The following is a 26,420-nucleotide window of genomic DNA, read 5'->3' on the forward strand; positions in this document are numbered from 1 at the left end:
TTGAGTCTTTTCAGTTTATTGAAGAAAGATAGCAAAACTTATTAGAAAGCAGAAAAATACGTAAAAACCAATTGCAAGTGCAATCCTTAAGCACAGTTAAATGATTTTGTAGATATTAGTCCAAAATCCCAAATATAGCACAGTAAATCCAAGGTAACATGAATATATGAGCTTCAAAAGTAACCCAAACACAGATTCTAGGCATAAGACAAGGCTTGAACAAGACAAGAGTTGATTCTCCAAAAGCGAGGTTGCTTTGACTGGAATCTTTCCCAAATTACCCTCCTTGCAAGACATAAACACATTCCTGTGCACTCTTGTTTCTCCGCGTCTGCCTGCAATTTTCACACTGCGATGGAGGCCTGATCTCAACTTTAATCTGGAATCCCTGTCTAACAAGCAATCATTAAACTATTCATTTAATAACATACCACATTGATTTCATTTTTAAAAAAAACAAAAACAAACCCAGAACTTTGTACAATAGGAAGGAAACCATCGTTAAAGTTAGGATCAAAAATTAAAATATTTCATCAAAATTACTCAGCTGGACAAAGAGGAGGAGAGTGGAATCTTGCCTTTCCTAGTAGACTCATGCAAAAGAAAACTGCCGCAACCTTTGCTAGTTTGTTTGTTCTTTCTCGTTAATAATCTTGATTTCACCCTGAAGTATCCCAGATTTCATCTGTGAAATGTTGGAGTGTATGCAGGCTTCATTTTCAAAGTCTCAAATTCTACCTACATTTATTTGGCAATAAGGTATGTAAACTTAGTTGTGAGTAAACACATTTTTGCATTTCCCACCCTTGACTGAGATGAAGCTGTCAGTTTTTAATTACTACACAGCACTTTTCATCTCTTCAGTAATGGCAGTTTTAGCATTACTTTTCCTTTTCACCTTTAAAATATTGTTGGTTATATCCCCATTGTCAGAATTACCCACTTTACTGTTCTGGGTGGGTGGTGCTGTTGTTGATTTGTTTCTTAGCCTTGCTGTTGAGCTGACTGATCTCTCTCACTGTGTGGCATAAACTGCACTTGGAAATTTTTTTGATTATGCAAACTCTGAAAGAACAAGGCACATAGCTCTTTGCAGATCATAAACTGAACTTTCACACTACGTTTTGCTGGGTTTTCCCTCTTGTAAGTAGCAGGCTTTTGGTCCTTCCACTGAACTTGAGATATACTTCCCCTAGAATGTCCTGTTAGGGGAAAACACAGCTTGGCAACCAGTTCCAGGTTTGCAACAAAGATGTTGAGAAGCCCATGTTTCTAATTAAGGCAGCTTGGCTTTTTCTCTGAAGGCAATTGTAGTCACCGCTCTGTCAGAAGCAGCAGCTAAAAAGAGAGGGGCAATTAAGTCAGAACAGAGATTATGAAGTTATTAAAGACCAGGAACTGGGACGGAAACAGAAAAGTAGTCAAACTGCCTGATGGCAGGGCATATCTAGAAATGTGATTAAATTTTAGGGTGGGAGCCAAGTGAATCTTGGAGGTACAAGTTGTGATGGCATGCCCGAGCCTTTGGTAAAAACTATTGTGTCTGGCTTTACTCAGAGGCTATCTGTATACCTTCTGTTAAGATCAAGACCCTTAACATACAGAGGCACTTTAGGCAAGGTAAAAAGATAACCAAAGTGAGTTTTACTGAGAACAAGATGAATAAAGGGTTAACTCCACCCAGGAATATTATAAGATAACTTAGAACAATACATTACGAAAGGAGATTTTGCCTCTGATGCAAAGTGATGGTTTACAAGCTGGTGCTCATAAATTGTCTCAACCTTCTTTCTTGTGAAACTTAAGCTGGTCAAAAGCTTCTGTTGTCTCTGGGAATGGTGGTATATGAATACTGCTGAATGCAGGTGCTAAGGATGCCTGTTTTGGATTGCTTGGGCCTAGGATTACCAGACAATGCCCAAGCCTCTAGTCACTGTAGCTCTGCTGCAGAAAGGAGAAGTCTAGCAAGATTGCTCTGTACAGACAAATGAAATAGACCAACTAAGGCTGGCCTCTAGGGGTTTTTTATGCTCCGCCCAAAAACTAATAAAAAAGGAGGTATCTACACTATTGGGAAAACCTATAAACAGGGGATCTAAAGTAAAGGAGAGGAAAAGGCAGAGCCAAGACTTCACACGAGTGGACTTTAATGCTTGGCAGTACTAGTGCATTTTGATGCTTGTTAGAATGACATCGAGAGCTCTGCTCTCTTAAGAGTTTGAGCAAGGTTTCTAGTGCTGGACATGGTCTACTAGAGAATCCTAACCAGGCACAGTCCAGTGAAAAAATAATTTTAGTACTGCAATAAACAAGTTAACTCTTTACTACAGGGCAGGATAAAATTAGGTTAATTCCATTATATGGATGCTGAAAGAGGGTCTATATGGTATAGAGTAGTACAGTTCATTCAGGAGGGTTATAGGAGAAAGGAAATCTTAACCAAGGCCCCATCTACACTGCCATATAATGCAGTTCTGAATGCAGATAAACTGCATTGAACTGGGTTATTATATGGCAGTATAGACTCTTATAATCCAGTTCAAAGTAGTTAATCTATATTCTGAAATAGAATTATATGACAGTTAGATCCAGCCCGAGTCATCTTATCTCCCATTGTTGATGTTGTAATCTCACATAAAACCAAACCTTTGCCAGCATGAGCCCAGCTAGGCAGAAGTAAGATTAAGCCATTTTAATCACTCTCCCAGTAAACTCTATTTTTTCCCTTTCTTTTCTTACACTTTTCCTCCTACTGAAACCAATTAAAGGGAATTTGAATCAGTCTGACTCAACAAAAATTACAAATTGATCTTTTTTCAGGTAGAGAACCTGCATTTCTTGCTCCAAGAGGCACATTTTGATGGTGATCCACAATTTGGTTCCATCTTCTGAAACAGATCTGAACCTGAAATAAATAATGAGGGAACCCTACTTCCCTAGGAACTGGTAGATGTGTTTGTGTGTGGAACGTTACCAAGCACATGCATCCACATCAGTTTTATATCATTGTAGTGAAAGTACTGTATACAGGAGACTGACAGGTGGATGTTTGCTTGTCTCTTTAAATGATGGTAAGTGTTAATTGTTCAGTAGAAATGCCTTTGTCATGGGTTTCTGTATCACTGGTCACTGTAAAATAGTGATTAGCTGACTGAGAGCTCATCTCAAGACATTAGAGCACATTGCTAGCTGATTGCATGTAGGCATTATTATGTTTATAGTTCATGCACTGGTGAGTCTTGAAGCAATGTGAGATTTTCTTGTCCAGACATTTCTAAAGTTCTTCTGAAACCATATGAAGATTATGAAACCATTAAAATAATTTCCAAAAACAAAGCCCAAATGTGAGATTTTCTTGTCCTTCTGATTATACATCACAAAACCATAAGAAGATTATGAAACCATGAAAGCCCAACCTTTTCTTCTAATGATCATGATTTCTTGCAAATTCTTCAAGGGAATCTGCAAAAAGTCATGTGGCAAGTATGCAATTCTGTAAGTTTTGTTGTGAAACGGACCTAACGGTTGTGTGATGAAGTAGTGATGATGAACAGAGCAGGGGAGATGTTCATGTTATGTCATACTAAATATCCAGCAAGGCCATCTTTATCTTCTCATGAGTTCAGGAGTGTGGTGTATGTTGCCCTTTAGATGATGCCTACCAACTCTCCACTGTTTTTTTTTGTTTTGTTTTTTTGTTTTTTGTAGAAGTATATAATTTAAAGTGCTGGCTATGATTTGGGTGCATGCTATCTGAAAGATCATATATTTTGACATATGAGATTGCCCATGTTTTGAGATCTTCTCAGCAAGCTCTTCTCTAGATCCTACCATCTTCAAAGACAGGGTTGATTATGGAGCAGGATTCTCCGTGGCTACTCTGAGTCTCTGGACCTCCCTTTCTAGGGAGACTACCTCACTTGCTCTCTCCTGTTTTTTTCATAGGTGAAAGAAACATTTTAAACACCAGCAGGCTTTTGAGAGAGGATGGTTTTGCAAGAAAAAGACTTTGCACTGTACGGTTTTTAATATTTCTTTTACATTACTGTTTTACATAGATTCACTTTTGTTGAAAGTTTAATATTTTAATTACTGTTTTTTGTGTTCTTATTTGTAACCTTTTCTATGTTGTATCCTTCTCAGGGGGTTATAAAAACTGATGGATGGTGATGGTTCCGTCACAATCTGTTTAAAGCCAGGTATGCAGAAATTTTAGGCTACTTCTATAGGGTTAAAAAAAAAAAAAGCTGTCACGGTCAATTTCTCTAAATAATTTTACACTCCCAACATAAGAGTGAATAACATTTCCTAGAACACACCAACTTACACCTATGGGTCCATCAGTTATTTATCAGTTTATTGTCTTCTTCCTGCTCACATATTGTTATCTCAACTTCAGATTTCATTTCTTAAGGAAGATGAGTTACCACAACATTTTATTATCTTTTCAATGTACTTTCTCCAGCTCCACTCTAAAGAGAAAATAAATTGCTTTGTTTACTGGAAGTCAAGACATCAGAAAAAATAAAAGCAGAAATGAGTTAGAAGAGTAATACTGTACCGTATTGCATGCTTCCCACTTACACATGTGATGGGGAATTCCAGGGACAGTGTTGCTGGGCTTAGGTTCCCTTAGATGTGGGGGAAGGAGAAACAAAAAAACTTTCTGAAGGCTAACATTGTAATATGTTCTAGATTATTTAACCAATTGCTTCTTTGTTCTGTATAGTTCCTGAATTCATTGACTGTGCTTTTTGTAAATTCCTGGTTTAGCTCTGTTTGGTATTGTCACTGCATTTCTATTGTGTTTTTAGGATCCTGTACTAACTTGTTGATGCATGCCGTTAACCAATTTTAATTGACAGTCTTTGTCCTCTGTTTCTAAAACAGTAGGTTATATATGTGACACATCATCCAGAATTTTTTCACAAGGAAAACAAAATGAAGTCAGTAACTAAAAATAAATAATACTGACAACACATCTCCCAAAATACCCCCATAAAATGCAGTTTAAGTAAATTAAACCAGGTACCGGTTATACACAAGCACCTCAAGGAAACTGTGATGAGGAACAAACATTTCAGAAACTCCTTTGTGTTCAAAATGTCCATCCAGGGAGGTGGCTGCACTTAGAATAATTACCTGCTTCTCCTGGAAGCCAGTCATTTCTGTATCTGGTAGATAATTCAGTCACTCCTGACCTAGGGAAACAGTAGTTACGCAAATCACAGAAGCAGCTGTTTGTTGCCTCTCTTTATGAGTCACTGCTCTAGGTTTACCTCCTCCTTGTCATGAGAATCTTTCAGGAACAGGGAATATTGCCATGTAGCACAATATTTGTCCGTCTGGTCTGATTGGCATCAAGTCTTCAGGATCCTTGACTCCACTCTTTACCTCACCCTTCTAACTAGATTTGCTAGGAAATTAAATTGGGGATCTTTCTTCTTCCAATTAATTACTATTCATTAATGAAATTACAGGAAATATCTTTCCTTTTGTTATTGTTGACAAGTGGAAAGGCAACTTTCCAGTTCCTTTCTCACTTTTCATATGTAGGTCTTAGAAATATGTCACAATACAGTATGCAAGGCTTTGGGCTTCTTACAACACAATATTTATACAACTTACTTTGCTTAAACACAGGTTCAGTTGGAAACTATGTCATAGTAGGACATCCTATTTATTCTAGATATTATGCTCTGATTCTTCTTCTTCTTCTTCCTATTTATTTATACCCCGTTTTATCTCTGTCAAAGGAGACTTAAAGTGGCTGTCTTAGCTGTCAATCATTGGATTGTCAAGCAAAGAGAGATCTTTCCCCCTGATCATCTGCTCTCTGATCCTTCTCTCAAGAGATGACAAGTATTCAACCAGAAGTATTCTGCACAGGAAGCATAATCTCTACCAAGGAGTCATGCTGCAAATCTCTAAACCAGAAGTGAGCAGACTGTCTTGTGGGCCTCATGAGTTTCCCAGTGCTGGAACTCAAAGCTCCTACAGATAAAAAAAACCCTGGAAAATGACAAATTTTGATGTGTTTTAGCCTTTTTCTAAAACAGAAAATAACCTAATTTTTATAAGGAACTTTACATTCATATCTGTATTTATAGTAGTTATAAATAGCCCCTATTTTCCCAGAAAAGTCTTTGAACAATCTTTTTGTTTCATTTCCAACCACTCCTCATACTTTGCTGAGTAATTTCGCCTTTTGACAGTATATATGACTAAGCCAGATACTGGGTAATTTCCCACCCACACATTGTACTGATTTTAATGCTTGCTTATAGTCACAGTTGGTATACTTTTTGCTGCTTCAAAAATAATACATAATGATGCATATAGGCATATAAACATATATCTTGTGTTCATTAATCTCCATACACCATTAATTGCAATTATATGTATGTGTGTGTGAGTAAAGAGCAATGTTTAAACATCTGTTTCTGTTAAAATGAAGATGAAAACTGGCATTCATCAGAATTGCAGCAGATATTAGGATTTGATGATTTGGATCACAGTATTCAGATTCTGAGCATACTTTAGATTTAAATTAAGGATTACATCTCTTCATGTTTCTATAATTAACTCAGTAGAAATTCAACAAAGGTATTAGGAACATTTTTTTCTGTTGACAATCACATTCCTTTGGGGATAATCTGTATAGCAGCATGATGGGACAAATGCAATTATTAACAGAAGCAATGTTTTTCCCCTTTCTCCTTAGGTCAGCTCTTAAATAATGAGTTAGATCTTAGTGGTCTGCAACAATAAAAGGTCTTTAAAGTGGGTTCATGGTAAAGAAAACATTAAGAACCATTGATTTGGAGTGATCTGCAACTAACTCATCTGTATTCACTCAATTCCCATGTTTTTATTGTTGCTTACACAGTGGTAGATAATAAAGTGAATCTTTTCCCTCAATTGCACTCCCAATCTCTTCTACTCTTTAGTCTTTACATTTCTACCCTCACTCTAATTTCCAGTTCTGAGGCTCATAAACTAAGATGGATTTGAGAAGGTTGAATCTGTAATTTTGGAACAAAAAAATTATTTTAGCTAAACACATGCCCTCCCCAAGTCTTCTCAGAAGTTAATCCCATTCAACCTCTTTGCAAAATTGTGTGTTGATGCCAAGTATTTATATGATTAGGTAAGAAAAAAATAAAACCATCCCTGCTTTCCTTCTTTCTTGGCTCCCTGCTTCCATTGCCACCCCACTCTTTTCTTTTAAAAAATTGAATCAGAAGTAAGTCCAAGTTAAGAGAGCAAAACATGGGCTTTAACCTTGCAGCTTGTGTTACTTGATAAAGAATGGGCAAGCATTCTGCATATCCTCAAATATACTCAAACAATTTGTGATTATTTGAGTTTTCCTCCCTTATTGCACTGAGTATTGTGGTAGCCAGCAATTTTTTGCTACATTTGCACAAATAGTAATAAAACTTGAGAAGTGGCAGGTTCCTCGGGAATGTACTCAAGATATATTTTACTTTTGCCTCATCTTGCAGAGCTGGAGATGGAGATACGCATCATCCTGGCATAGTTCTGTTTTGATTTAAAATATGTATTTCACTTCAAAGAGTGTATTTCTTACACAAGATTGTACTCCTTTGAGGGCCTTCAATGTGATTTCATTATCTACCATTTCCAGATTTTCCCAACTAGCGCCAGTTGTCTTAATCCTCCACTGGTAAAAGAGCTTGACTTTAATGTTACTTAACTAGTTTTGTGTAGTCCAATTTTGTGCCCTTCTTCAGATGAATTCAGCATTTGACATACAAACACGCCCTTGATATTGTCTATGTAGAACAGATTACCTTATCAAGCACATAGCTGAAATGTAACACTGGGTTTATTTAGACTTTTCTTCCACAGCTTCTGGGCTTCAGAAGGAAGAGGAAGAGGTAACACTGCAAAAAGAGGAACTTAAACAAAAGGAAGGTAGTGGTGATTGTTGTCATCATCACCATACCACCTTCCTCCCAAGATCGAGAATCAACAAGTTTACAGTTTGAAAGAGCAATCCAGTTAAAACATAAGAAAAGAGCACCTTAAGATAGAATTAGAGTCACATTTTTTAAAACTTTGAATTCCTCCTTAAAAGATAAAATGCAATTTAAAAGATTAAAAATCTATTTAAAACAGGTTAATTTAAAACAGTACAGCATGCTCTAGCCCATTCTTTACAAACTTTCTTCATTAAAAGCCTATTGAATTAAAAGAGGATGCCTGTCGGTGGAAGGTCCACAGGGAAGGGGGTTCCAAAGTAGAGGGGCAGCCACCAAGATGGCTTTCTCTCACATTCCCACCCACCATACTTAAGAAAATAGTGGGACTGAAAGAAAGGCCTTCTTTGATGTTCTCAGGGGCAAAGCAGGCATACGGCAGTACAATCTGCCAGAAAATCTTTAGGTCATAACCAGCACTTTGAATTGTGTTCGGAAACAAACTGAGAGTCAGTGTACTGTAGATGTTTTAATGGGAATAGTCAGATCCCTGTAACCTACCCCAAGTCAGCACTCTGGCTGCAGCTCTTTGAGCTAGTTGAGGTTTCCAAGCACTCAAAGGACAGCCCCATTTAGTAGTCTAAACAAAATGCAACCAAGGCATGTCCACCATGGCCAGATCTGGCATCATTGGTAGCAACTAGTGCACAAGCTTTAAATATGCAAAAGCATTCCTAGCCACAGCAGAAACTTGTGCCTTGCTCATCAATCCCATTCATCTGTATAGAATAGGGGATATATTCAAATTTTAAAAAGCATTTTTCCTGCTCTCATTAAAAAGCTGTATACAATATATTCCAAAGGACTTAGCAAAATTAATGTTTGCCTCATAGATAGATAGATCAAGCATATATATATATATATATATATATATATATATATATATATATATATATATATACATACATACATAGATCAAGCCAGCCCAACACTAACAATCTAGCCATTGATTACTTAGAAACAACATTCAATTTCTGTATTTTCATTTATGCCCTAAAGGCATTGACTGTAAGGAATAGGTTCAGTGCTTCTGAATTCTTTGAAACACAACTTGGCATCTCTCCAGGGCTTTTGAGATTCATAGTTTGAACAAGGAATTATATTAGATTCCCAACTAGTTCAAACTGCATTAAGTGCCAGAACAGTGAAGAGGAAGAATTCTGTCTTATATTCTTACCAATGAAATGGCATGTACTGACAAAAAGCTGAATGCTGCTCATTATAAAGCAATTGCCATCTTATAAATTGAGATCAGTGAATATATACTGCAGATAATTCATAGATGATTTTAACATCAGCAAAATTTCACAAAGTAAGTGGTAACATTTCACAGTATTGTTAGTGGGGTTGTGATGGACTTGTGTCAATAGATGACAGGTGGTTGCATTGCCAGAAAACCTTTGAGAATATTTTCTGAAGAAAATAACTTATAAAGAGCTACATCCTAGAGGGCTTTATTGCTAAGAATACTTTTTAAAGGACCAAATGTTTTGCATAAATAGATTATTTCTATATTTCTAGAGTCTGGATGGTTCAACATTACAAGAACATAGAAAACATGAAAAAAGCTTTCATTTTAATAAAAACTTGCATGATAAAACTTTATTTGTAGACCGCCCTGTCTCCACAAAGGGACTTGGAGTTGCTCTTGTAGAAATTTGCAATAGTTTGGTCTACTTTTATTTCCTCTTGTCTATTTAATATGACTGTTCCATTAAAGGGATATTGTAATATAATAATTCTTGGGCCATGCTAAACTTCATTGTGGGAGCTGAAATCCTAAACCTGCTATTCAGTTAAAAGTATGCAATTTAGTTAAGTATGTTTAACTACATAATGTCTCCTGGCTTGAATGCTTCCCCCTAAATATCCTGATTTATCAGGCAACAGTCAATGCACGCAAGAGAGGGCTGTTCTCCTGTTGACCAGGGCACAGCATCTCTGGTGCAATAATCAGAAAGAGGATCCCTTTCACAATTCTTCCTTCCCTGTATCAGAGGTCACTCACAGGACAGGGTGGAAATGTCCACGTGTCCCTTGACTGACTGCTTTTCGTTCAATTAATTGTTCTCTTCCTGCCATATGGATTTTTAGAAGTTGCTTTGTGGTGGATTTAAAGGCACACAGGAAATATATTTGTCTTACTTACAAAGAGGTCCCATTTAATCAGTTTTTTGACCTACATTTCATCATGCAATAGGTTTTTTAGAAAGGCATTTTCTGGTCTATTGGTTTATATGAGTGCATTACATTTTTGCTATTAGTTAATTTTAACCGTGTTATTAAAAGAGATTGTTAATTATTATATTTTGGGTGAAAAGTGGTAATCGTAACCTACTGTTGAAAGGAGAATGTTCCAGCTAAGCTGTTCTAGTTCCTCACATTAGTGACAGAGTTAAAGGGATATTCCTAGCATGTATGTAAATCTTTTATTAATATTCTCAGAAGTCTTATCTACTGACATACTTTATGTTTACAGTTGGATTTTGCCTTGTGCAGAGTAAAGATATTAGACTGACAAGATAAGAATCGTATGACCCTATTATTATCAGTAAATTCTTAGAATGAATGTTCTAGTAGAGTTTTAATGATGAAAGGCAGCTTTGCCACTGAGATATACATGGCACACTATCTGCATTGACTAGACTAGTCCCTCTTGAAATCACATTCTGCTGAGTTTGGTTTAACAACGCTGAGTTTTCTATTATGTCATGTTACAGTATTCATAATTCATAATTGTGATTATCATATGATAATGTGAAGCTTACAGCACAAAGTGACTCACTGAAAATTAGGGATAGGTCATACTATAATTTCCAGCTTTTTTCTCCATAATCTTTCTCCATATCGGTTGTCTACAACTAGCAGAGGGAAAGCATGGTCCTCCAGGAGCTGCTAGATCACAGCTCCAGCCTTCCCTTTTGGATATGGTGGGGCAGATGAAAGCTGGAATCCAAATATTGAAGCTAGGGAAATTTGGGTTTCTAAGGCCATTGGGAAATTCAAAAGATGGCTGAAGTAGTAATACTTTTGCTTTCACATAGTCCAAAGGACCCAAACTTTATTGTATGCGTAAATGTAAAACATTGCTTTAAATTACCTTTATATGCCCAGATTGCATATTAAAGACAGTTTATATTTAGACTTGGGTGCCATCCTCAAGACATTTTATTATGACTGTAGATGCAAATACATGTATTCCAAAATTTTAAAAAAGAAATCCAAAATAGGTTTGATTCCAAGCAGTTTGGAGACAGGCTCCTCAACCTGTACAAAGAGGCAGCTGATTTGAAAGGAGTTGTAAGGAGGGACAGGGAAGACCAAACATGGGAGCTTGGCTTCAATTGTTATTCCAGACACCAGGGGTTGGTCTTCAGTGTCTGAGATTCTAATCACAAGCTAAGGTAAAGTTAGAACAAACTTCTCTAGACACATTAAAAGAAAAACCTTAAGAGAACAGAACATAGTGCTAAGTAAACATAACTTTACAAAAAGTGTGATGATCATCCTGAGAACAGGTCTGGTATTAAAAAACTTGTGATTTTTTTCAGGGAAGGAGATCTTGGAAAAGGCCATGTAGCTGTGGTCCAGACTTTGGTTTTGGTAAGAACAGCACTTGGGGGCACCAGGAATAGGTGTTCTTGGGAGCAAGGCTCTCTGCCAAACCCCTGGCTTCCATAGCAAAAATCATTGCAGTGATTTAATCCAAACAAGGCATTTCACCAAACAGACACCTGGACTCATGAGAATGTATGAGAAAACTGGGCACATATATCTGTCTCCTTTAACAGTATAAATATCCTCAAAGTGCTAGTTCCTGTCTGATCTTGGAAGCTAAGCAGGCTGGTTAATACTTGGATGGGAGACCGCCAATGAACACCGGGAAGTGTACACTACATTTCAGAGCTGACAAATCAGCTTCGAGTATTTTTTATCAATTTTTAAAAATATGAAATTTATGGATTTGCCATAAGTCAACTGGTGATTTGAAGGCACACACACACACTTTTTAACCCAAAGCCAAGAAAGGAAAGAAATACATTTAGCCCCAATGTATTCATATTGTAACTAAAGCAGACAAAGAAAAAGAAGCAGTGTTAGCCAGGATGAATTATGGCAGATGTTTTTATTATGGCAGATGTTCTTCTGAAACCTGGTGAAGTCGAGTTTTCTGGTAGCAGTAGCAGGGAACTCATTTGTATGAGTCAGCCCTTGCTGACTGATAATACTCATATAGAATTGTAGAACTGTTAGTGGCTGAATAGTATTGAAGGTCATCTAGTCCAATTCTCTGTCAATGGAAGACCCCACAGTTAAAGCATACCTGAAGGTGGCCATTCAGATATAGGTTAAAAACACCTGGTGAAGAAAAATCCATTGATTATTGAGGCAGTCAATCCCACTACTGAAGAGCATTTTATTTATTTCAGTTTTTATTTTTGTTGGTAAAATCCTTGGAAATGAACTAAAAGCCCTTTTATTAAAAGTCGGTTCCAAAAACAAGGCAAAAGTAAACTGAAGACTGTGATGTCAACCAATGTTTAATAATCTCTTTCAGTAAATTCCCAGTCAACAAAACACAGGTGGGGAAAGTTCCGAGAGTGTTCAATTCCAGCACCCTGAATGGTTTAGTGTTAACAACAACTAGTTGTTACCTTCCTCTTCTCATGGCTCCAAGGAAAGGTACAACATAGGTAAAACATAGAAATAAAATACAATATATTAAAATGTATATATTAAAATACACATGACAAAGAAGGTTAAGTGACCCACTGACATGGGAACACTTCATGACCTAGGATCATCCGATGATGTGTTGTTTTTGCTGCTGCTGCTCCATCACACAGTTGTTTCCGACTCTTCGTGACCTCATGGACCAGTCCACGCCAGAGCACCCTGTTGGCCGTTGCCACCACCAGTTCCTTCAAAGTTCATGCCAGTCACTTCTAGGATACTGTCCCTCCACCTTGCCCTTGGTCGGCCTCTCTTCCTTTTTCCTTCCACTTTCCCCAGCATCACGATCTTTTCCAAGCTTTCCTGTCTTCTCATGATGTGGCCAAAATACTTCATCTTTGCCTCTAATATCCTTCCCTCCAGTGAGCAGCAGGGCATTACTTCCTGGAGGATGGACTGGTTGGTGTTGTTTTTAGTCCATCAAATTATGAGGCCAGTTAGTTACTCTAGAAAAGACTGACACGGGAGTCTTCTAAGTTCTAAAGTCACAAGCCTCACTTTATGAACTGCTTAGGAATACTCTGGGTTCCTCATACCATACTTGGAAAAGATAACTCTTGACACCCAGTGGCTGATCAGATTAACTGCAGAAGCCAACTTGCCCACAATCCTTTTAAAGCCACTTTCTTAAGATATTGGTAATTTTCATTGTTATTAGGTTGCTGTGAGTTTTCCAGGCTGAATGGCTATGTTCCAGAAGCATTCTCTCCTGACATTTTGCCCAAATCTATGGCAGGCATCCTCAGATGTTGTGAGGTCTGTTGGAAACTAAGCAAGTGGGGTTTATATATCAGTGGAATGTTCAGGGTGGGAGAAATAACTCTCATTCACTCAGAAAACAGAGAAATTCCAGACATGAAACAATTAGGACCAGCTAACATCTCCCAACAAAGGATTCCCCCAGGCAGGAAGCAGCCAGACTTTGAAGCTGCAAGACCATTCAATGCTAATCAAGGTGGCCATTTGCAACATTCACACTTGACTCAAGCTAAAAGAATCACCCAGTGATTCTGGCTATGAAAGCCTTCGACAACACATTGTTATTGTTTGCAAGCCTGGCTGAGAATCACACATTTTCCTCAATAACCTTTTGTAGCCAGCTTTTTCTGGAATCCTGTTTGCAGCACCATTACTCCTGTGGATCTACTTAATTCAAAATTGTAACAGTGGCCCTATCTACAAAGACCCTTTAATGTAGTTCAGAACTGGCTTTAAGCTGCGGACACCAGACAGCAAACTCCTACGAAAGCATGTGGAAGAAAGCCCTTAATGCACATTAGTGCTCTATAGCCTGCTCAGCCAACTCATTTCCTCAAATGCTGTTTTTCATTGAGGTGCATCATGAGCCCTGGTTGTAATAAAAATTTAGTAGCCTCAAAAACATGCCCTGTCCTGTTCAAAGCCAATCCTGGATTGAGTGTATTTTGTGGAGGTACACATTCATTTTTATCATTCTTTCCAGGTGTACTGGGTGCATATCTACACTGTCAAATTAATGCCTCAATTGCATGGAAGTTATAGTTTTTACACGGCCTTTAGCCTTCTCTCTTCCAAACAGCTGCTGCTTCACCAAACTACAACTACCAGGGCCTTGTCGAAGGCTTTCATGGCCAGAATTACTGGATTGCTGTGAGTTTTCCGGGCTGTATGGCCATGTTCCAGAAGCATTATCTCCTGACATTTCGCCTGCATCTATGCCAGACATCCTCAGAGGTTATGAGGTCTGTTGGAAAACTATGCAAGTTGGGTTTATATATTTGTGGAATGTCCAGGGTGGGAGAAAGAACTTTTGCCTGTTTGAGGCAGGCAATATTTCAATTGTCACCTTGATTAGCATTGAATAGCCCTTCAGTTTCAAGGTCTGGCTATTTACTGCTTGGGGGAATCCTTTGTTGGGAGGTGTTAGTAAATAAAGAACATCAAGAACAATACTCAGAATACAGGAATTCCAGACATGAAGCAATCAGAGGCAGCTAACATCTCCTAACAAAGGATTCCCCCAGGCAGTAAGTAGCCAGACCATGAAGCTGCAAGACCATTCAATGCCAATCAAGGTGGCCAACTGCAACATTCATATTTTCCTCAAACAGACAAAAGTTCTTTCTCCCGCCCTGGACTTTCCACAGATATATAAACCCCAGTTGCCTAGTTTCCAACAGACCTCACAACCTCTGAGGATGCCTGCTACAGTTACGGGCGAAACGTCAGGAGAGAATGGTTCTGGAACATGGCCATACAGCCCGGAAAACTCATAGCAACTCAACTGCCGTCTCCCAGGGCTCTACAGCACTGTGCCAAGGTGGTGACAGCGATGCCAAACCGCATAAAGCTTTGAGAGAGCCACTTACTACAGAGATTGATGTCCAACAACGCCTTCCCAACGGGAGACGTTTAAATACGCCCATTTCGGCCTCCCTTCCGAGTTCCCGCCCTTCCGTCCCCCGAGAAACGTGAAACGAAATCTCTTTTCTCATTTGTTGAAGGAAAGCAGAGGACAAGAAATACTATTGGCTGCGAGGGTTAGAAGTCCCGCCTTCCAACGAAGCGGAAACGAGCAAAATGGAAGACGGGAGAGAGTGTGTGAGTGTGTCTTAATCCGGAAGCGGAAGTGCTCTCTCGCGCGCAAGGTCTGTCCGTTTCCTCCGGGCTCCTTTTTTTCTCCTGAGAGACGCTTGGCGGGTAGCTTAAGGCCGCGGAGTGTTTGCCAGATTCGTGAAGCTGTTGTTGCCGTTGCCGCCGCCATGACGGACCGCTACACCATCCATAGCCAGCTGGAGCACCTGCAGTCCAAGTACATCGGGACGGGCCACGCGGACACGACCAAGTGGGAGTGGCTGGTGAACCAGCACCGGGACTCGTACTGCTCCTACATGGGCCACTTCGACCTGCTCAACTACTTCGCCATCGCCGAGGACGAGAGCAAGGCCCGCGTCCGCTTCAACCTCATGGAGAAGATGCTGCAGCCCTGCGGGCCCCCCGCAGACAAGCCCGACGAGTCCTGAGCTCGCAGAGAGAGCGGGATGGAGGGAAGCGGCGCCCTTTGCGAAGCTGAAGAGAGGCCTCACCTTGCCCCCGATCTTCCTGCCTCGACTGCACTCTTCACAGCAGGCACCACTCAAGAGCCACCTGGACTCTGAAAATCCGCCTCCCAGGCACCGGGAGAAACCCAAGGCCGGCCGTTTCCCTTCTTCTGCTTTCCGACACAAACGTGGCTTGCTTTCCGGACTTGCCAGAACACCTTTCCTATTCCTCTGACTCCGGAGCGTTTTAGCCGCTACTAAATGCTACGCGATATGCTTTCTCACTCGTTTGTTTGGATGCTTGATTCGAACAGATTAAAAATGGGTTGCATCTTGACACATGCCACCCAAACATAATTCATATAGCAGACATGACGCCAGAAATAATTCTATGGAAGGTGTTTTCTTGCCTTTTTGTCTGGATGGTTAACGAACATGAACTGAAACGCAGTTCTATAAAGTCAGCTGTTGTAGCAATTTAATAAATACCTTGCCAGGTGTTTTCTAACCCATTTGTCTGCATTAATTCATATAGTACACATGAACAAAGAAATACATTTATACCGTTAAATGCAGTTGGGTTTTCCGGGCTGTATGGCCATGTTTCAGAAGCATTCTCTCCTGAGGTTTTGCCCACATCTATGACAGGCATCCTCAGAGTTTGTGAGGTATATTGAAACTAAGCAAGGGAGAAAGAACTCTTTTCTATTGGAGGCAAGTGTGAATGTTGCAATTAATCACCTTGATTAGCATTGAAAAGCCTTGCAGCTTCAAGGCCTGGCTGATTACTGCCTGGGGGAATCTTTTGTTGGGAGGTGTTAGCTGGTGCTGATTGTTTCATGTCTGGAATTCCCCTGTCTTCTGAGTGTTGTTCTTTATTTACTGACCTGATTTTAGAGTTTTAATACAGGTGGCCAGATTTTGTTCATTTTCATGGTTTCCTCCTTTCTGCTGAACATCTCCCAACAAAGGATTTCCCAGGCAGGAATCAGCTAGGACTTGAAGCTCTAAGTCTTTTCAATGCTAATCAAGGTGATTCTGGAACATGGCCATACAGCCTGGAAAACTCACAGCAACCCAGTGATTTCAGCCATGAAAGCATTTGACATCACATTAAATGCAATTGCCATATTAGTTGCATTTCAACAGTGAACACCTCACAGAGTGACATTTTCTAGCCCATTTCTCTGGATGGCTAATTCATATAGTGAACATCAACCAAGAAATACTTTGAGTGTTAAATGCCACTATAGAATTAGTTGCATTTTAACAACTTAATAAATACCATGTGAGGTGTTTTCTGGCCTGTTTGTATGGATACTTAATTCATATGGCAAACATAAAGCAGTGTTGAATGCTGTTGGAAAATTAGTTGCACATTTGTAGATGCATGGGGAAAATTAATAATGGCTTTTAATAATTGGTGCTCAGTTTACATTAAATGGACTAGGAGCTGGAACAGAGGGTTCTCTCTTAATGCAAGTATTACTAGTTCTGGATTCTTACTGAATTCTTTTTATTATAGATAGTGGCATAACTGAAGGATTTATACACAGCTACCAATTTACCAAGTAAGAAATAGACAAAACTTTAGGGAAAACATTTAATAACAACAAATAGAAAACTATAGTTTCATTGTGGTATTCTAAAGCCGCCCTGAGTCCCCTGATGGGTGAGAAGGGCGGGGTAGAAGTGATGTAATAAATAGATAAATAATTTGTTCAAGATTAGTACTTAGGGAAAAAATCAATTAACTGGAATATGATCTTACTTGTTTTATTTCAATCCATCTTGTGAGATGAATGCTTGCTGGTCTCTGATAGCAATACCGTAAAAAGTAAATACTGCTTTTCAAATGCTTGGTGAGGCATTCTATCATTATCTTCTGTTCTGTGATAGAGCTCTAGGAGTAAAAGATTAATTTAGACAGGCTCTGAAATAATAAGTGTTTTTGAGTGCAGCTAAATTACACATGCCAGGACTAAGCTCCTGAGCACAGTAGGGCTTAGCTCCTGGTCAGTGGAATTTGGATTATGTTGAGTAAAAGCAACGCTAAGAGAATCCATTTGGAGAATCCATTTGGAAATCACACAAGCATTGTGATACTTTCTGCTTTTCCTGCATGGCAGGGAGTTGGACTAAATGGCCCACGTGGTCTCTTCTAATACTGATTCTATGTAGCAAAGACTACGGTATTGGGTGTTTGGAAATTTTTGTGTCATGTAGGGTTTGGGTGTGCAAAATTAAACACATCAAAACCCTCATACAGAATAGGATAGAAGGAATATTGCATCTACAAGTACAAGCCTGTCATTGTAGCAACTATGCTACAGCTTCATAAGCCAAATATTTTGAATATGCTGGTTATTTAGTCAATAAAGCATGAATCAATAAGATATTCTATGGTCATATTTCAGCAGAGGCTTGATTTTATCAGTAGTATTGAACTTGGAGTTAGATTGTAGCCTTCATATCTAGTTATTTTTTCTTACCTGGACTATTTTCCAGAAGGGCCAGCAGGTGCTTTCTTTGGTGCTGCTCTCTCGGAAGTTCCAGCAGCATGTCCTAACAATAACAATTCTGTGAAGACCTTTGTAAACATATAAGCTTGATCAAGCAACACCAAAATGTCAAGATCCTGTTGGTTTGAGCAACAGGCTTTTACACTGGCAAAACTTTCATAAAATTAAACATGATTTTAAAATATGTCTTTGTAGTTTAACTCTGAATAACCAATTTGTTTCTTAAATGCTTTCCTTTCTTTGTGGCTGCAATATCTGCAGCCTTTCTCCTCCAGCCACCACTTCTACCAGTCAGGCAGTGTAATTTTTTTCCATGTCAGGAGTGACTTGGGAAACTGCAAGTCGCTTCTGGTGTGAGAGAATTGACTGACTGCAAAGACGTTGCCCAGGGGACGCCCAGATGTTTGATATTTTTCCATCGTGTGGAAGGCTTCTCATGTCCCCGCATGGGAAGCTGTAGCTGACAGACGAGAGTTCACTCCGCTCCCTGGATTGGAACTGCCGATCTTTCGGTCAGCAGTCCTGCCGGCACAAGGCTTTAACCCATTGCGCCACTGGGGGCAGTGTAATGAACCAATAGAATCTTTTGTGTTCCTATACGTGAAGATTGTTTCACTTCATACTGCTTCTTACCTGTTACTTCCTGACTTGGATTGTTGCCTTCTTGTACCTTGTTTTGAAGCAGTGTTCCTACAGCACTTGTTAAAGTTGGGTCTTTTTTGGGAGTTGCTTGTTTGCTCTAAAGGGGAAAACCATCTGTTCAGCATCGGTTTGTAATTGTATCCCTTCCAAGTCTTTCCTGACTTACAGCTGACCTTACCATGGGGTATTCTCAGCAAGGTTTGTTCACAGGTAGTTTGCCTTTGCTTTCCTCTGATACCAAGGAAGTATGACTTCCTCAAGATCACCCTGTGTTTTTCCATGCCAAGTGGGGATTTGATCTCTGGTCTCTTATATCCCAGTCCCACACTCAAACTGCCCACTTCAGCAGATTTACCAAATGTAATACTGTTGTGTTGAAGGAATTCAAGGAGATGTATGTCACTGGCCATGAGCTTATAAATACAATTTTAAGCGTTAGCAGAAAATTTAGTTTAAGTACTTGAATGTACAGGCGTTTGTGATGATGAAATAACATAGATTTCGGTATCCCTTATCCAAAATGCTTTGGACCACAAGTGTCTTGGATTTTGTCTTTTGTTTCAGGTTTTTAGATATTTCTATTTACATGTTATGTACATAATAGGATATGTTGGAGATGGGACCCAAGTCTAAACATGAACCTCATTTAGGATTCGTATATATGTGGCCTGATTATAATTTTATGCAAAAAATTAAAAAAATTATATGAAACAAAATGTGTGTATAATGAGCCATCAGATACCAAAAGTCACTATCTCACCCATCCATACGGACAGTTTTGGATTTTGAAGTTCAATATTCTGAATTTTGAAATTCTGGGTAACGAATGTTCCACCTGAATAATGTGAATTTATGACTAAAAAGGAAGTATAAAAGGTAGCATAGTTCTACAAGTTGATATTTTAAAAGGTGTAAGAAAAGAATTGTAATGTTGTAGCAAGATTACTCAAAGAAGAAAACAAGTCCTCTGAACAAATCCTAATGAAAGGTGTAAGAAGATTGCACAACTCCTTAAACACCCTGTGGTATTTCCAAGTAATATAAAAAACAACAAACCACCTCTCTATCCCATCTCCTTCTAAGGTTGTAAGGTACTGGTTCACATTACCTTAGAAAAACAATAAAAGGAAAAAACGTTTGCAGAGTGTTATCAAGCTCAGTTATACGTCACTCCTTAGGTCCAGAAGAATGAACTGTTGGGAACAACTTTTTTATATATAAGACATGCCATTTTGTATAATGGGACTTGAGCATTTATGGATTCTAGTATCGGGGGCGGGGGAACAACGACCCTGAAACCAAATCCCAACATATCGAGGCTCCCTATATTTACATCTGGTTTGAACTAACAATGCTTAGGAGTGGGAATGTAAAAACATTAAGAAATGTCCTTTAGTAAGAGTTATATTTTCATGTTACTCTGTCAAACACTTGATTCAGTGCTGTTGAGTTCATGAGAGAATGTTGGGATAAACAAAAAAAAAATAACATGGATAAAACACTTACTGAGGGCATCTTGGTTCCTTTCTGAGCTGGAGCAAAGGCACGCCTTGCAGCTTGTTCTTTGCAGAAATTTATATGTCTTTCTGCTGCAGCCTCATTAAATCTTCTCATGCAGTAAGGGCATTGGATATAATCTGAATATAATACAGAAAACGTTATTAAATCAAGAGATCATTATATGTGAGAGATAATGGCTTAAATCCAGTTGTCAGTTCAAAATAGAATAGTTCTACGGAATCAGTGAAACTTGCATATTTATCAGCTTACCAAGTTTGCATTGACTCAGTGGATGGATCTATTCTGGCCACAGTGTTATATGCCTTGGTTACATCCCAGCTGGTCTACTATAATGCACTCTACTTGAAGCTGCTTTTGAATGATGTTCACAAACTTCAGCTGGTCCAAAGAGCAGCAGCCAGACTGCTAACGGGCTGGCGACAGGGAGTGGACAACTGTTGCAACAGCTCCATTTGCAGCTGACATGTTTCCGGGCACAATTCAAAGTGCTGGTTTTGACCTACAAAGCCCTCTATGGTTCCAGTCCATAGAAGGATCATATCTCTCTATGAACCTAGTAGACATCTACGATCTACTGGGGAGGGCCATCTCTCTGTCCCACCACCCACTCAAGTTTGGTGGGAACACGGGAGGGCCCTTTTTGATGGCTGCTCCCAGACTGTGGAACTTCCAAGAGAGATCAGGATGGCCCCATCACTGCTGGCCTTCCACAAGTAAGTCAAGACCTTCCTCTGCTAGCAGGCATTTGGATTAGAATAAAGGGCAGGCTGCTAGGAAAGTGTAGGTGGGATTTGAGGGAGGGGGGCTGTAAGTCTTAAAGCATATTTTAAGCATATTTGTTATATTTAAATGTATTTTAACTAATACACAGTACTATTTAATTGTTTTTTTAAAAAATTGTATTCGTTTTCTTTTAAATTGATCAAGGTGTATGATTTTTGAATGCCTTGAGTCCCCTCGTGGAGAAAGGCAGGGTATAAATAAAGTAAATAAAATATTAAAGTTGAGACAAACAATTGCATTTTATCCAATACTAGCTCTGTTGAAAAGTAATGCATCTCTTTGCTATTTTAACCTTAGGGAAGAATTACACAACACATTTCGTCAGAGTTAAATACTTAAAATTTTGAACAGGGGTGATTACTGTGCTCTATAAGACCCATTTTGCCAAGAAAAAACTCTTATCTATACCTGACTGAATTTTTGTGAACCACCTTGCGTCCTAGGCTTGTGGAAACAGTGATGATGATGCTAAATGATGATGACTATAAAAGCTGGAATGATACCAGTAAAAACTGGTCATTTGAAATGAGTGATGTCAGCCATGCATGATTGTTCACAGTAATTTCAATGGCATTTAACACTAGGGTAACGCAATTTAGCCAAGTTGACCTGATCCCTCTTCCCCCATGGCTCCCAGTTTTCTGGCAATGCCACTGTGTTCCAAAAGCCCTTGTCTTTAAAAAAGAAAGGTAATCCATTCTTAAAATGTTGCTTTATTCAAATTAAGTAAGGTATATTGCCAAGAAAAAATTCTTTTATGTTAACCTTATATTGTATTGTCAAGAAAGAAACAAAGTTGATTGTTAAGGTTATTAAGGTTGCATTTTGAGGCTAGAATTTGACTGGCAACATATTCTGGTATAACATCTCATTAAACCAGACAAACATTGAAAGCTTTAGTGCACACCTTCCCTTTGTAACCAAGGCAGCATTTTTGTAGTCCAGGAGTGTTGACTGTTCCTTTTTTCTGAGCAATATAACTCCAGCTAGATGCCCCCCCCCTCCCCCCTTAAGTCACTCATTGGCTGGGACAATCCTGATGCCTTCAAACGGAGGTTGCTCAGCAGACAGCAATGGGAACTGATTTGTTGTCAATTAAAACAGAATTTTTTGTAGATGGGATTTAAACAGGATTTTGCTTTGGTGTCAATGTAACTAGGATCTTGCTCTGGATTAGATATATCCTTTATTCCTTGTTTGCCTTCACACAATGCTAGCAGTCTCAGATTACTATAATTCCCATGATGCAGGTAGAGGAATGAGACTGAGTGCCACTCTTGTTTTCAGACTTTTGGGCAAGACTATTCAGGAACTATGGTTAAGCCAGAATACTGTATTCTTCCAAGTGGAAGTCCTGTTTTGCCATTGCAACTTTTTTTAGTTATGTTTAAAGGTAAAGGTTTCCCTTGACGTTAAGTCCAGTCATGTCTGACTCTGGGGGTTGGTGATCATCTCCATTTCTAAGCCAAAGAGCCGGCATTGTCCGTAGACACCTCCAAGGTCATGTGGCCAGCATGACTGCATGGAGCACCGTTACCTTCCCGCTGGAGCGGTACCTATAGATCTACTCACATTGGCATGTTTTCGAACTGCTAGGTTGGCAGAAGCTGGAGCTAACAGCGGGCGCTCACTCCGCTCCCGGGATTTGAACCTGGGACCTTTCGGTCTGCAAGTTCTGCAGCTCAGTGCTTTAACACACTTCGCCACCGGGGTTCCAATGTTATGTTATGTTTAGGACAAAATATTCTGTTTCTAAATCAAGATGCACACTTTCAGTATATCACCTGGATTAATGGTAGGCGGTGGAGGAGGAGGCAGGGGACGGCCTTCTTTCATAGCTATAGTGGCAAGTTTAGCTGCTCGGATAGTTGTAATGAAGTCCTCATGCTGTTGTCTCCAATTAGATTTTTTTTCTGGCTGGCGCTGAAATAAGAAATATTTCAACCTACATCAGATCCATTACTTTATTAATCATAAAGATGTCATCCTACATTAACTTGAAAGAAAATTTTAAGATATTAAATTAATTGACACTTATAAAAATATAACAAAACAATAATGGTCCAAGCGAGTAGGAGAACTGGAAGACAGATGGATGTGACAATGTCTGGATGGATAAAGGCATTGAGATTGATCCCCGGTTTTTGTAATACTGGAAGAATGTGATGTGTATAAGAATGCACTGTAAATGAATGCACATGTCTGTTTCTTAAAATTACCTTTATAGGTTGTTTCTTTACTGTTGGAATCTCAGTTCCCTGAAGTCGTTGTTTCAAGGAATTGAATGGTTTGCGTTTTTTGTTGAAGACTTTTTTGCATATTGGTGCATGTCTTGCCTAAGACATAAATAAGAAAATTGATAGTTATGGGATATACAGAAGATAGCTTCCATTTATCAGTAGTGATATTTCAAACTTTAAACATACAGTACTTGAAAGCACTGATGGCAAGCATAAATGACCATGAAATACCTGCACCTTGTTTTACTTAAACACCTTATGAAGGTTGCCATCATTGAAAGCTTGTTTTAAATCAATACATGGTTTTTTAATTTTATTGGTGCTTAAGGCTGTGACCCTATGCCCCTTTATTTTGGTATAATCCCATATAACGAATTAGGGCATGCCTCTGAATAGGCACACATGGGTTGCTTTTTTGTGTATTTGAGCAATTATCTTAACATTTATGCCACTTAAATACATTCAACATTTTATTATTTTACCAATGCATCTTGTGTGAAATGTCTTCCACAGGTTTCACAGTTAATCATATTCTGGCTTCCAGCATCTGTGTGAAATCAAGAATAATATTATTCATCCAGTGTTATTTTATTTCAATTAATTACAAATCTAATTTTTAGAATGCACAAAACCAATAGTTTATAAATTATATGCTCATTCCTGTGGTGTTGGAGGAAAATTCTGAGAGTGCCTTCGACCACAAGAAGATCCAATTTATTTATTTATTTGCTACATTTATATGCCGCCTTTCTCACCCCGAAGGGGACTCAGAGCAGCTTACAAATTATATTTATATACAATATTATATTATTAGCATAGTACAATACTGGTAATAAATTACCATATTGTACTGTATCAATATATTGTAATATTATTAGTAATATTACATGTAAAATATAATATATAATTAATATTATATTGTATTACAATATAATATTATGAATATTATATGTATATACAATACGTTATAATTATTATATATTATTGTAAATTATATTGTATATTGTATATATATCCAACCAGTCCATACTCCAGGAAATCAAACCCAACTACTCACTGGAGGGAAGAATATTAGCGGCAAAGATGAACCTACTTTGTGGTACTTTGGCCACATAATGAGAAGGCAGGAAAGCTTGGAGAAGATAATGATGCTGGGGGAAAAGGAAGGAAAAATGAAGAGGGCCGACCAAGGGCAAGATGGATGGATGGTATCTTTGAAGTGACTGACTTGACCTTGAAGGCCAACAGGGAGCTCTGGTGTGGGCTGGTCCATGAGGTCACGAAGAGTCGGAAGTGACTGAATGAATAAACAAATGTTCATAACAATACTGCATTTAAATGTATAAGCACATACCTAAAGAGGCAGGGAAGGTGTAGAGTACATTACTTTGCTGTTAATTCATTTTAGTGCTATTGAGAAAACAGATTAATTCCTTGCATCATATAATAAAGTGTATTTCCAGAATGTTATTTTGGGAGTAAAACTGATTTTCAACATAGCTATGTTTTGCAGCAAATGAAAGTGGGCTGTATACTCATTTGGCCATGCAGGGATAGTTCAGGCAACATTTCCAATATCCAAACCACAATTTCAAAAAATTAAAAGCAGTGTGAGTCTCTCCCTTACAGCTTGAATCAATGAGACCATTCAGCATGGTATAAGCAAGGTTTTAATCAAATGCTGAGTTTTCTTATTCCTCCTCCCCTTTTATTCACACCTCTATTCTTCAATGTTCAACTAAGTTTTAAGGAAGAGTGAAAAAGCCTAGGCTAAGAGGGAGAAATTTATTTATACAGGCAGTCTCCGAATTACAACTATCTGACTTACAAACGACTCACAGTTAAGAATAGGGGTGAGATAACAGGAAGTGAGAGAAATCTACCCCTTGGAAGGGAAATTCACTCCTGGAAGAGTTATCATGGGGAAAAGGTGTCTCCACTGAAGCTGTATCACCAATCCTTGTTTCCACAACAAGGCATTTTTTTCAAAATCCAATTATCACAGGACAGAAAGTGAGGTGAAATCTTCTGAAGAGGGGCAGACAGCAAAACAAACACTGCAATGGGTTTGAGTTACATTTTAAAATGTGCCTGCTCCGACTTACAAATTCGGCTTAAGAACAAACCTACAGAACCTATCTTGTTCGTAACCTAAGGGCTGCCTGTAGTCGAAAATATCTGTGGTGAATATTACATACCCATGGCACTTGCTTTGTTCCAGCAACCAAACTGATCTCATAGTATACTGATTTCCAATTCCCTTTTTTAATTTCACGGAGATTAAAGCCCAAGGGGGTTTACCTCCAGTTGTCCTGCTCCAATATCCTTGGTTAAATGTCATTGGCTGGCAGATTAAACAATTGTGACACACATAGCCCCCTGCATCATTTAATGATGCACATGAAAGTCTGCTTGCCTTTTATACAAGGACTAATGAGTCTCTTTAACATTTGGTAATGCAACATAAACACTTCTATTTGTCTTGGTTATAGAGGCCAAAGAATAACAGAAGTTTGAAGAAGTTACAGGAATAAATATAATAGGAACCGCAACATAGATAGCTATTAATATAAGAAAATGTGAGGCAAAAGAAGATGCGACTGGTAAGCCATGATCCTTCTTAAAACTTTTTACTGGGCTGTTTTAAATAGTTCTATTTGATTGTCTTAGTAATAGCTATATTAAGCCACCTTCAATCCTTTTTAGTGGATACTAAAATATTTTTTAAAAATTACACTAATTTGGCTTGCTGCTACTGAAAACAGTATATGGCACACTTCATCTCATACTTTTTAATGAACTCATACGAAATCTGTCAAATCATAACGAACATGAGCCTCTAATTATTAAATACCATATAATGACTTTTATAAAAATATTTTTAAGGCTTACACCTGTCTTCTGAGCTCAGGAATAATATATTTATTTCAAACATCACTCATGCAAACAAAA

The 26,420-nt window shown here is 38.6% G+C and overlaps 2 protein-coding genes across 13 annotated transcripts; one reads left to right on the top strand and one right to left on the bottom strand.

The window, feature by feature from the left end:
• Nucleotides 1–26,329, bottom strand: zc2hc1b (zinc finger C2HC-type containing 1B). Of its 12 annotated transcripts, XR_010005258.1 has the most exons (10): nt 25,667–26,329; nt 23,951–24,015; nt 23,448–23,564; nt 23,013–23,151; nt 20,431–20,561; nt 18,253–18,325; nt 15,089–17,663; nt 5,143–5,201; nt 4,562–4,631; nt 1–4,472 (listed from the first exon to the last, which is right to left on the bottom strand). XR_010005258.1 is itself a non-coding variant. In XM_062977852.1 (8 exons), exons 1-7 carry the CDS (start codon nt 25,668–25,670, stop codon nt 18,258–18,260), a joined length of 630 nt encoding a protein of 209 aa, XP_062833922.1. In that variant the 5' UTR covers nt 25,671–26,329; the 3' UTR covers nt 11,035–12,365; nt 18,253–18,257. The 12 variants fall into 12 exon arrangements, 5 of the variants coding, with proteins under 5 accessions (XP_062833922.1, XP_062833925.1, XP_062833908.1 ...); XR_010005257.1 differs by having other exon boundaries at nt 1–4,631; XR_010005253.1 differs by having other exon boundaries at nt 4,562–5,201.
• sf3b5 (splicing factor 3b subunit 5) lies at nt 15,482–16,268 on the top strand. Its single transcript, XM_008122808.3, has one exon. The coding sequence runs from the start codon at nt 15,482–15,484 to the stop codon at nt 15,740–15,742; it is 261 nt and encodes an 86-aa protein (XP_008121015.1). The 3' UTR covers nt 15,743–16,268.
• Nucleotides 26,330–26,420: the final 91 nt, after the last annotated feature.

This window comes from Anolis carolinensis, chromosome 1 (assembly GCF_035594765.1).
Source record: "Anolis carolinensis isolate JA03-04 chromosome 1, rAnoCar3.1.pri, whole genome shotgun sequence".
Classification (NCBI taxonomy): domain Eukaryota; kingdom Metazoa; phylum Chordata; class Lepidosauria; order Squamata; family Dactyloidae; genus Anolis; species Anolis carolinensis.